Raw genomic sequence first — 10,443 nt, 5'->3', positions numbered from 1 at the left:
TTCTCTCTAATGACACAGCGACCTCTCCATAGTGTTCTCTCCAATGACAGTGATGAATGTATGTTTGTGACGCCTGTACCTCCGGTCCCACTTGTTGAAGGGATATAGCTACCAGTGAACTGAGATCTGGCCGACCACTCTCTTCTATAGATCTGTGTTGTCTAAATCTACCCCACGTACTTGCCGAGAGGGACTTTCAGGGCTCCGTTCTAGGATCTAAGCAGCCACGATGGAGACCAAAGACCAGGGTACCCTTAAAAGACTTAAATCGGAGCACTCGAACCCGGGATCGCCGAATAAACCAAAGAAAGTCACTCCGGACGCACTTGATATGATATTGAATAGGCTAGATGAAGTGAAGGACCTAGCCAAGGTCACTAAAGAGGAAGTGGTGGCAATCCGTCAAGATATCAGAGACACTAATGCACGTTTGACAGAAACGGAGTCCAGGATTAGTCGTTTGGAAGATATAGAGGTTAGGACCTCAACGGCACTGAAACACCTGCACATCTCCTCTGACCAAACTACTAGGAAACTAGCTGAGTTGGAGGATAGAAATAGAAGAGGGAACCTGCACATTTTTGGGGTTCCGGAGGGGTCCGAAGATTCAGAAGGGTCGTGTATTCAGTTCTTGGAATCATGGTTTGCTAAAGCCACGAACCTAACTTTTGCCAACCCTTTGGAATTCGACAGGGCACATAGAGTGCCAGGAAGAATCACTAAGACGCAAAAAGGTCCAAGGCCCATCGTCTGTAAGCCACTGCGCTATCAACATGTGGAGCAAATACTTGCCTTTGTTCGGAAACACAATCATATTCTGTGGAGAGACGCAAAGATCTATATCTCTCAAGATTACAGTAGGGAAACTGTAGAAATCAGGAAGGCCTTCTTAGCCCTACGGCCACTACTAAAGTCGAGGGGATACCAATTTGGCTTTGTGGGCCCGGCAAAATACAGGGTAACAATACGTGGATCGCCTCACTACTTCACAGATCCTATGAAACTCAAACGCATGCTTGGGGATTTGGAAGAACGCGACATGGAGCGCGACATGGAGACCAACAACCCAGATAATCTGACGGCCTCAGCTTCAGGTTACAAATGAACAACTCTAGGAGTTGCTGTGGTCAATTGATTTTCTCTACCCTGATAGGATTGCAGGACTGATAGGCCTGTCATTTGCCGGATTAGGCCCCATATCCGTAGTCACCTTCTGACACTGGAAGCACTACCATGAGTGGTAATAAGGCGTAGGGGTTTGGCTCAACGTTCTGGTAATCTCCTTGCTCTTCACTCCTTGTTATCGAATTGACATCAGCCTGCTGTGGCTGATCCAACCTTTATGACTTGAGTTGATTTGCCTTCTTTGGTTTATATTGTTGTTAGTCCAGAGTGGGTGTAATCCGTAATGATCTAAATATGTCCATATCTCAGCTCATCGGCGTGTTACGTCTGCGCTGATCAGGTCTCAGCACGGCCGTGCTGAGACTCTTTGACTAAGTGAACGCTAAGCGAACGCCAGTTGACAGTTTGCTGCTCTTGTTTATGCTACTTATCAGTATTGAATAGGCCTAGAGGCTACTAGCTCTAAGGATGCCCTTGATGAAAAATATGATGCTATAATATCTTACAAGGGTCCTCATTGATCTCTATACTGCTTCTACTTGCCGTCCTATTGCTACAATCTCGTGAAGTATTTCAGTTTATATCAGGTTGTCAGGAATGTTCTTTATTGGTACCTTATTGGTACTTTATTGGTTACACCATACAATTTCAATGTTCTCATTGCTTACGTGAATGGTCATATGCACTGTGCATAGTTGTTCCAATGTTTATGCAAGATTGTTATGGACGGGAGGGTTACTGCGGTTTTCCTCGCGTCGCCATGCTTCTGCACGGCAGTTGGGGTGGGTGGGGTGGGGGGATCGGGAGGAGAGGGGGGGGTGTGTGTTGTCTGTTATGGTTTGCATTTTTACTTTTACTTCCTCTTTTTTCTTTGCTTTTCCTTTCTCTTCCAATCTATCCCTTTTCTCTTGACTGGACAAGTTGTATCATTCACATGCTGTATCTGTATATCCGGACTTGGATTACTCATGTATCATACCTGTATGCCCAAACGCTCGCTCATGGTTTCAGTCAATTTAGCCACATAGTGGTTAAAACAGGGTACTCCTCATATAAGATGTTGTATGGCACGCTACTGCTTGGGATTTATAATGCACTCATGATACATGTAATAATATAAATGTTACACCCTACGCTCACCACTCCGCTTGGAACGACCTCACTTGACCAGCTAAAAATTCTGTCTATGAATGTTAAATGTTTGAACCAACCCATAAATAAACAAAAGATATTAGACTATGTGCGTAAACAGAGAGGGGACATTGTTCTGCTGCAGGAGACCAAACTAGACACTAAACAGTTTTATACTTTACGTAATAAGTTTTATTCGGAGGTTGTTGGGTCAAGTGCACTTGGTAAAAAGAATGGGGTTCTGGTATTATTATCGAAACGATCCAAGATAGAACTATTATCTTCATCATCAGATGAAAAGGGACGCTGGGTTACAGTAAAGCTCGCCAAAGACCACACAGAATTCTTTGTCACGAATATCTACGCACCTAACACTAGTGATCTAAATTTTGGGCAAGACTTAGTCAAACAGATTGAAACTATACCTGACATGGCGGTACATATACTAGGGGGTGACTTTAACCTTCCACTTGATCCTGCCCTGGACAGAGACTCGAAGTGTGTGTTTAAACCGACCAAATCACATAATGCTTTCATTAAATTGTGTCAACGCTTTAATCTGGTTGATACGTGGAGAATACAACACCCTACTGACAGGGATTACACTTTTTATTCTTCCCCTCACGATTCGTACTCTCGCATTGATTACATCCTTATTACACAAAATGGAGTTGCAAGGATAGAGGATACTTCAATAGAACCGAGAGTACTGTCAGACCACTCCTGCATTTCCCTCTCCATCAGCAACATTAAACCCTCCCCTAAACAGACATCATGGAGACTTAATGAAGAAATTTTAAACAAAGAACAAAATAAGGCTGCCATCCAAACAGCCATCCGATCATATTTGGATATAAACAGGAGAGGGGACACCTCAGATCTGGTGAGATGGGAGGCATTAAAAAGTACCTTAAGGGGTGTGTGCATCAAAATCCGCTCGGGAATGAACAGAGATTGTAATGCAAAATTAGAGGCGTTGGAAACAGAGATAGCTAATCTAGAAAACAGGCACCAATTGACAAGGGATCGAGAGACGCTTAATACCATGACTAATAAAAAATACGAATATAACAAGCTAGTAAGCGAAAGGGCGGGAGTGTGGCTGACCAGAAGGCGAAATTTTAAACTCTGCAAATCTAACAAAGCTGGTAAAAGCCTGGCTGCATATCTAAAATTCAAAGTGCAGAAAAATTCTATTAATGTCATAAAGGACTCTACGGGAGTAAACCACTCTGATCCCCAAAAAATAACTGAGGTCTTTAAAGACTTTTATGAGGACCTGTATGCTAAAAATGACTTGGTTGATGAGGATAAAATTCAAGGGTACTTGCAGGAGTGTGATCTGCCAAAGCTAAGTCCGGAAGAACAACACAGCCTCAATGAACCGATCTCAATTGGGGAGGTGGAGAAAGCAATCAGAAGGTTGAAATGTGGGAAGGCACCTGGCCCTGATGGCTTTACAGCTAAATTCTATAAACGTTTTGCAACAGATCTAGCTGAACCTCTTCTGCATCTTTTCCACGAATTCACTGAGTCAGGTGAAGTAAGGGGTACCCTGGCAGAGGCGACTATCGCAGTTCTACCAAAGGATGGCAAGGACCCATCGTTACCAAAAAATTATAGGCCAATTTCCCTGATTAATTTAGATTGTAAGTTACTAGCCATGATTCTATCAACCCGGCTACAAAAAGTTCTCTCTACCCTCGTACATCCATCCCAAGCAGGTTTCTTAAAACACAGACTGTCTAGCGATAACACCAGAGTACTAGCCCACGCCTTAGAAAAAGCAAAACTTTTGAGTACCCCCACAGTGGCAATCACATTAGACGCTGAAAAAGCCTTCGACAAGGTAGATTGGACCTTCCTTGAGGCAGTTTTACACAAATTTAATTTGGGGACGACATTCATTAAACTTGTAATGGCTCTGTATGCCGGACCTACAGCTAGGGTTAGAGCGGGTGGATCCTTTTCTTCAACCTTCTGCTTGAAACAGGGAACAAGACAAGGATGTCCATTATCACCGTCTCTGTTTTTACTAGCGATAGAACCTTTCCTATACCATATCCGGAATAATGAGGCCATTGCTGGTGTTCCGTTTGATGACTGCACTGTGAAATTAACTGCATACGCTGATGATGTGCTCATTTTAACGGAGAAAGCTGACGAGGCTATCCCGGCTTTAATGGACACAATTGGCGAGTACTCTAAAGTTTCAGGGTACAAGCTGAATAAGGACAAAACGGAAGTCAAGCTGCTAAATAACATCGGGAGTAGAGAAATACTTGGTTCATCAGGCCTCACCTGGCAGCCAAAAGCTTTTAAATATTTAGGCTTAGATTTTGAGAAGGACTTAATAACAACCCTAAAGGTGAATGAGGGCCTAACATTAACAAAGATCTCTACGTTATTAGATAGCTGGTCGCCCAAGTTTTTGTCCTGGTGGGGTAGGGCTGAGACCCTTAAAATGATGTGCATGCCTCTGGTTAATTATCTGGCTTGCATGCTCCCAATGACTTTTTCCGACGAATTCATCAAAAAAGTAGATAGACTGTTTGGAGAGTTTCTGTGGCGAGGGAAAAAAGCCAGGATATCATTGAAAAAGTTGCAATTGGCAAAAGAAAAGGGCGGCCTGGGCCTACCCTCGTTCAGGAACTACCAGCCGGCTTTCCTTTGTAAGCAGGGGGCTCTTTGGCTAGTTGATTCTCCATCCTATACTCCAGTATGGCTATCTATTGAGCGATCGTTAATGGCTCATGCACCCCTCTCGGCTCTCCTCAGCATGGACTTGACCCATTTACCTCACTCCAAATACATCCTATTAAATACCAGAAGGGTGCTCCTCAGGCTTGACCAGTCCCATAAAACTGATTCGGTGATTAAGAAATCCACCCTAGTCTCGATATGGCATAACCCTATGTTTCGGATAGAGGGGAAAACCCTTTATTGGGAGTTGTGGGCTAAACATGGTATCCATATGGTGAATGACCTCTATGAAAACGGTATGCCCATACCTTTTTCGACACTGCAAGATAAATTTAATTTGCCACCCATAGAATTCTACCAATTCTTGAAACTGAAAGCTACCATCTCTAGGCGTGCCCTCACTACTGGCTCACCATGGCTATCGACATGTCTCCGGCTACTGTACAATGCTGACCATTTTGTATCCAGAATATATAAATTGCTCCTCCCCCTGCCCAAGAAAGCACATAAATTAACTGAAAGCAAGTGGGAGTCGGACCCTAACTCGACAGGTATATCGATTGATTGGGAGGTAATACACAAAACTGCATTATCAAATAAGGTGTCCCCAATTCTATGTCAAACGAAATACATGTTGTTGAACAGAGTGTTTTGGACCCCTCAGAAGCTGTTTAAATGTAATCTGAAGGATACGCCTAATTGCTGGAACTGCCTGGCTGCACCTGGAGACCTGGCGCACATGCTTTTCGATTGTTCCCTACTAAGATCATTTTGGAACAAAATATTTGCATATATACAACAAGTATTTGGAATCACACCCGTTCAGGAATTTGTATATGTCATTTTGGCCCCTTTAGAAGCACAACTACCTGACATACATGACCGACAACTGCTAGATATCATGTTGACATTGGCGTGCAAGGTCGTTCTTTGTAAATGGAAGAATTTTGCTGAAGTAAACTTTAAAATATGGCTGGAATGGCTTTCCTTCTTGAGAGGGGCAGACAATCCGGCACTACAGTCAGCCACATGGAAGCCTTCTAACAAAAAACTGTGGTCCTCCTTGGACGCGTCATCCTCCCACTTTGAGCCTCCGTGATACAAATCTCAACAGACTGTCTGCTTTTATAGACTACAGTGTCTCTGTTTGGCCCCATATTTTCCACGTTTAAATGCTCTCCATGCCTGAATGCTTACTGTATACTTATTGTTACCTGCAATGCGTCCCATGCTTCTGTAAACCGATTGCTACTGATATATTGATACATCTGTCCTCTTTCTCTTCTTCCTCCTTTTTCTCCTATTCCTCCTTTCCTTTCCCTATTTTTTCTCTGTTCAGTTCATTATTGTAGGTGTCATTGTGCCAATGATGCATCCATCTATGTACTGAAGGATTTATTGTATTGTCTTTGCTTTCATTTTCTCCAATCTTCAATAAAAACGATTTGAATAAAAAAAAAGAAATAATCCTAGAGATGCAGTGAATTCAAAAAGAACTTAAGAACATTAACAATAATATTGACTCATCTGAGGACATAGACAGGAGCAGAACAGTGCAGTTATTGTGAGATGAAGGAATTACAGGAACAAATATATTATTATGTGGGATATTCAAATACCAGATGAATGATGACTCGACTAGAAGAAAAGAAGAAAACCAAAGATTTGTAGAATAATAAAAGTGTCTGTTCCCAGTGATTGTTTACTTCGGTACACATCGAAAAAACAACGTGATATAACAGGAAATCCACTGGGAGACTAGCACAATGTGGAATAAAAGAAAAGAAACACTCGTGGTTTTTATTTGGCGATGAAGAGTTACAAAGAAAAACATCCTAGTGTTCCTGTTCATGCTACCTGTAAAAGTGTAGGGATGAATACAATTCTGCCTGCACACATTGCTATATTAGCATAAATGAGTTAGTTGCTCAAACAACATTTTGTTGCTTTTGCACATGACACTACATGTCTCTGTTTTTATAAAGACACACTGCTTGCTTTTCCTTCACATGAGAATGGTCTGTTTTTCCATCTCTAGACTCACACTGCGACCTCAGGTCTGCACAAAGTGTTCAAGGTTAAAATAACAATGTGTGCTGTTGATGCAGGCTGATCGGCCCATGCTCTAGACACAACACGAACAAAGCTGCTCATTTCTGAAACTCAGGTGCTTTAAATATTGCACTGCATGCATGAGACTAGCACTTGGAAAAAACCTTTCACTCGACAAAGAGCTGTGCTGATCAGGGATGTGATTCACTTCACCTGACTTTGAAGGTATGCGGTCCCCGTTTTAACCTAGTGATCCTCTATTATTATAATACCTAGCTCCTAGCAAAGGGAGGGTGGTACACAAGGCGCTATAGACCTGGTTCCACTATCAATATAATATGATTTCTCCCTTTGAATTTCATGGTATTGTAACAATGCTGATTGTATTGATTGTATGCATCTTTTTACTTATGTTACCAAAGATACTGCATCTTAGAGCACGTGGCTGAAATAAACATTTTAAACTGTACCGTGTCTCTGATTGCTCACGTTGTGGACATTTATGAGAATAAAAACAAAAGAGTGTTCTTGATTCCCACTATTTCTGAGAGGTCCCAAAGTCGCTTGTTCTGGGTTGTCTAATCATTGGTAGCTTCGCTGTAGTACAGAGAATGAATGAGACACTGTTGCTAGTCGGATAGGGGTTCTGGGCACTTAGGTGGATTTTAGGTAAACCACAATACACTGAGGTCCTGGTTTCCTGCGCATAGTTCTGTGCATGAGCAGAATCCCGCAACAAAAGCAGCTCTAGAAATAATGCTTGGACTAAGAAGGGTATTTTCAGCTAACTTTAGGGATTAGACGAAGAAATGACCTCAACAAAACCAAGACAACAAAACTGACAAACCACCTGCTGTATAAACAAGCATCCAACACCAGCTTTGATCATGAGGCCGTTATGAGAGTTGGAGGAAGGTCTCGTGTCTATTTGGGGTCCATAGCTTGGAACAAACTCCCTCTTTAGCTTTGAGCTGTTAGCAACATGATAATGTTTAAAAAAAGGTTGAAAACTTGGCTTTTTGTCCATGTTTGAAACAACCAGATTTACTTTCTTTTCTGACCATTGCTTTGCCCCGGGACACTCTTTGGAGTAGCTGTACACATTACGAGTCACATCACCATCATGATATGGCTAGATCAGTGCTTCGCTATCTAAACTGGCAACAGACCACCATTCAGTGCTCTAGGTGTATTGTTAACTCTTTCAAGCCAAACCACAGGAACCAGGGAAAAGCACAACGAAGTGGAGCCTAACAACTGAAGGCTAAAGGAAAGCGGAGATCTGCTCTCTTAAGTACAGAGTATTGTCCCATTTGCACCTATCGGAAGGAAGATTAAGCTTTACCCACAGGCATGCAAAGCCATTATCCAATCTAAAGATGCAATCACCCACAAGGAAGCCTTACTGATATTATGAATGTGGCAGGTATTTAGTGAGTCTTGTATTTTATTGTTAAATCGGAAATCACGCGTCCAAAATATAACACACATACAGGGAATGTGAAAATAACGCAAGTGGTTTATTAACTATGCTGACCCTTCAGGAAACATGGTCAGGAGAAAAATCTGGCAATTGCACTGAATATGTCAAGAACTTTAGCCAGTTAGAAACCATAAAAGAGAATCAGCGAATACAAACAGGGGAAAAACCATACCATTGCACTGAATGTGTGAAGAGCTTCAGTCGGTTAACAGACCTCCGAAGACATCATCGAACACACACAGGGGAAAAACCATACCATTGCACTGAATGTGTGAAGAGCTTCAGTCGGTTAGCAGTCCTCCGAAGACATCAGCAAACACACACAGGGGAAAAACCATACCATTGCAGTGAATGTGTGAAGAGTTTCAGTCACATTTCAAACCTCCACAGACATCAGAAAATACACACAGGGGAAAAACCATACCATTGCAAGGAATGTGTAAAGAGCTTCTGCCTGTTACAAGAACTCCAAACACATCAGCGAACCCACACAGGGGAAAAACCATACCAGTGCAGTGAATGTGTGAAGAGCTTCAGTCGGTTATCACATCTCCAAACACATCAGCGAACACACACAGGGGAAAAACCATACCATTGCACTGAATGTGTGAAGAGCTTCAGTCGGTTAACAAACCTCCAAACACATCAGCGAACCCACACAGGGGAAAAACCATACCAGTGCAGTGAATGTGTGAAGAGCTTCAGTCAGTTATCAGACCTCCAAAGGCATCAGAGAATACACACAGGGGAAAAACAATACCATTGCAAGGAATGTGTGCAGAGCTTCAATCGGTTATCACACCTCCAAACACATCAGCGAACACACACAGGGGAAAAACCATACCATTGCAGTGAATGTGTGAAGAGTTTCAGTCACATTTCAAACCTCCACAGACATCAGAAAATACACACAGGGGAAAAACCATACCATTGCAAGGAATGCGTAAAGAGTTTCTGCCGGTTACAAGAACTCCAAACACATCAGCGAACCCACACAGGGGAAAAACCATACCATTGCAAGGAATGTGTAAAGAGCTTCAGTCAAATTTCACAGCTCCACACACATCAGAGAATACACACAGGGGAAAAACCATACCATTGCAGTGAATGTGGAAGTAGTTTTAGGGTACAATCAAACCTCCACACACATAAGAAAACACACACAGGGGAAAAACTATACCAGTGCAGTGAATGTGTAAAGAGCTTCAGTCAGTTAACAAACCTCCAGAGACATAAGCGAATACACACTGGGGAAAAACCATACAATTGCAGTGAATGTGGCAGTAGTTTTAATTACTCTTCAGCATTAAGAAATCATCAGCGAGCTCACAAAGGGGAAACAAATCTTTTAAATGCCATGAATGCTTGAAAAGCTGTAGTCCATTATCAATCCTAAACAGGCATCAGCGAACACATGCAGAAGAAAAGCCTTCAAGTGCAATGAATGTTTGAAGAAATGTAGTCAATTATCAAGCCTATGGAGACATCAGCTTACACACACTCTGTGAATACCATACAACTGTAGTGAGTGTAGAAGTACCTTTAGGTCATCTTTCGCATTAAGGATTCATCCGTTAATGCTCACAGAGAAAAATCCTTTCAGGTGCAGTGAATGTGTGAATATCTTCAGTCAGTTATTAAACCTACGGATACATCAACTAACATACACAGAGTAAAAAAGAGCATTGCAATGAATGTCAGAAGTGATTTTGTTAATTGCAAACACACCTGGGGTAAACCTTACAAGTGTACTAAAAGTGTGACAAGCGGTTATCAATTTCTAATCCTACATAGAGTCAGCGAACACACACCTTTATTTAACTCACTTAGAAATAATCCTAGAGATGCAGTGAATTCAAAAAGAACTTAAGAACATTAACAATAATATTGACTCATCTGAGGACATAGACAGGAGCAGAACAGTGCAGTTATTGTGAGATGAAGGAATT

The 10,443-nt window shown here is 42.1% G+C and overlaps 1 protein-coding gene across 1 annotated transcript in view; it reads left to right on the top strand.

Moving 5' to 3' along the window:
* The window catches only part of LOC144807228 (uncharacterized), a 170,475-nt gene that overhangs the window by 42,003 nt on the left and 118,029 nt on the right, over window positions 1-10,443 (top strand). The window contains exon 4 of the mRNA XM_078673084.1: window positions 8,649-9,812. Coding sequence (XP_078529210.1) covers window positions 8,649-9,812 — 1,164 coding nt within the window. The remainder of the gene's footprint in view (window positions 1-8,648; window positions 9,813-10,443) is intronic.

This window comes from Lissotriton helveticus, unplaced genomic scaffold (genome assembly GCF_964261635.1).
Source record: "Lissotriton helveticus unplaced genomic scaffold, aLisHel1.1 SCAFFOLD_586, whole genome shotgun sequence".
Taxonomy (NCBI): domain Eukaryota; kingdom Metazoa; phylum Chordata; class Amphibia; order Caudata; family Salamandridae; genus Lissotriton; species Lissotriton helveticus.
The sequence above is the reverse complement of the archived record's forward strand: the minus strand, read 5'-3'. Positions and strand labels throughout refer to the sequence as shown.